At 54.8% G+C, this 2,013-nt stretch overlaps 1 protein-coding gene across 1 annotated transcript in view; it reads left to right on the top strand.

Annotated features, from left to right (window-relative positions):
- Positions 1-2,013, top strand: part of TMEM44 (transmembrane protein 44) — a 63,928-nt gene that overhangs the window by 5,142 nt on the left and 56,773 nt on the right. Inside the window, exon 5 of the mRNA XM_015562809.1 lies at positions 1,605-1,775. Within this exon, the coding sequence (XP_015418295.1) occupies positions 1,605-1,775 (171 nt within the window). The remainder of the gene's footprint in view (positions 1-1,604; positions 1,776-2,013) is intronic.

A 2,013-nucleotide genomic window follows, 5' to 3' on the forward strand; every position in this document is an offset into this window, starting at 1 on the left:
AGCTGAACACCAGGAACATAGCAGGCCTATCACTGTGTCTAAAAAAGAATCGTTTGCCCAAGAGCATCATTTAATAGCAATTCCAGGAGGACAGGATTCGGGGATGGCAGGTGCTCAGTTGATCATTTGTGGGAAGCTTATGCTGTGATGGCCAGAAACCTCACCAGACATGGGGTCTCATCGGCAAAGGTAGTACCTCCAGATCAAGGGAGGGGAGGGGAGGAAGCACCACTCTCCCTTCAGCGACCCCTGGGACAGGTCTCCAGGTGGCATGGGGGCTGGGAAACTATGTCACATGATGATCTTAGAAAAAATAGGTGCGGTGCCCTGACCAGTTATTAGTTCCTAGCGCTGCCATAACAAAGTATCACAAACTTTGAACCACAGAAATGTCTTGTCTCCTGTAAGTCCTGCAGGCCAAACAGTGCTGGGGGTGTCCTCAGGGCCACCCTCCCTGTGAAGGTGCTGGGGAAGGGTCTGTCCCAGGCCCCTCTCCTAGCTTCCGGTGGCAGCATGCCCTGACCTCCCCTCTGTGTCTGTCTGTGTCCCTGTTCCCCTTTTTATGAGGACAAACTCATATTAGATTAGGGCTCACCCTGATGACCTCATCGGAACTTGATCATCTGCAAAGACCTTATCTCTAAATAAGGTCATATTCACAGGCTCTGGGGTTGGGACTCACATCTTTTGGGGACACACAATCCAACCCATAACACCACCCCATCTAAAATAGCCCCTGCCACTCCACCACTGTGTCCGTCACTCTGCTTAGTTTCTTCACAGCATTTGTCACATCCTGAAATTAGCTCCTGCAGTTACCTGCCAAGTTGTTATGTTGGTTACAAGACAGAAGAACATCAGCATCGTGAGAGCAGGGGGCTTGCCTGTCTTATGCCCCACTGTATTCCAGGTGCTGGGGCCTGCAGGTGCCACCAAACATGTGTCCATGAGCGACCTAATCTGGCCTGGAAAAGGGAAGCTCCTGGTTGTAGGACTCAGGAGGGCTGTCTTAGGGCAGGAAGAGCAGCCCTGTTCTCTGCAGTTTCGGAAAACAACACTGGGGAGAGGTTACGGGAGGGCCACCTCCCATTCATGGGTTAGACCAGGGTTGGGCAAACTTTTTGACTCGAGGGCCACAATGGGTTCTTAAACTGGACCGGAGGGCCGGAACCAAAGCATGGATGGAGTGTTTGTGTGAACTAATACATGTTAACACTGCTGCTGGTGAAGGAGCGGAGGGGAGAGCAAGAGAACCCTCCGCTCGTCGGCTCCACGGGCCGGATAGAACAGCCGAAAGGGCCGGATCCGGACCGCGGGCCGTAGTTTCCCCGTGGCTGGGTTAGACACCTTGCACAGTGCCTGGTAGGTTGAGAGCAATCATACTGCTATTTCGACCTTAGGAGGTAGTGGGCTTCCCATCACTAAAGGCATTCAAGCCTGATGGCCCCTTGGCAGGAAGATCAGTGCACCCTGGGGGACTTGTCATGGGCAGAAGGTTTGCCCTCCAACCTGCTATGCCACCAGGGCCCTGGGTCTCAGCTCTAAGGCAGCCGGGGGCAGTGGCAGCGTTCCTTCCTGCCCAGCTCTCTCCTCTCTCTGCCTAGTGCCGGGGTAAGACGTTTCCCTGCATCCACCTGTGGACCCGGCTCCTGTCGGCCCTGGCTGGCCTCCTCTACGCCTCAGCCATTGTGGCCCATGACCGGAGGCCTGAGTACCTGCTGCGGGCCACTCCCTGGTTCCTGACCTCCCTGAGCCGCGCTGCGCTGGACCTCGCTGTATCTACCCCAGGCCCAGAGGCGTCTTCCTGTCTCTCCTCCCTGCCTCTGCCACGCCCTCTTGCTGGATTAGAACTCTCTCCCAGTGGCCAGGGAGGTGGTTTGAAACCTGGGACAGGCAGACACAATGACAATGTGCAGTTTTCTGTTTTGTTTCTTTTTTTTTAATAAGAATAATTACCTCTTGCTGGAGCTCTGTTAAACTGCAGAGGGGGCCGTGCCAGCTCCTGGCCCTGGG

Source organism: Myotis davidii, unplaced genomic scaffold (assembly GCF_000327345.1).
Source record: "Myotis davidii unplaced genomic scaffold, ASM32734v1 scaffold557, whole genome shotgun sequence".
In the NCBI taxonomy this organism is placed as follows: Eukaryota; Metazoa; Chordata; class Mammalia; order Chiroptera; family Vespertilionidae; genus Myotis; species Myotis davidii.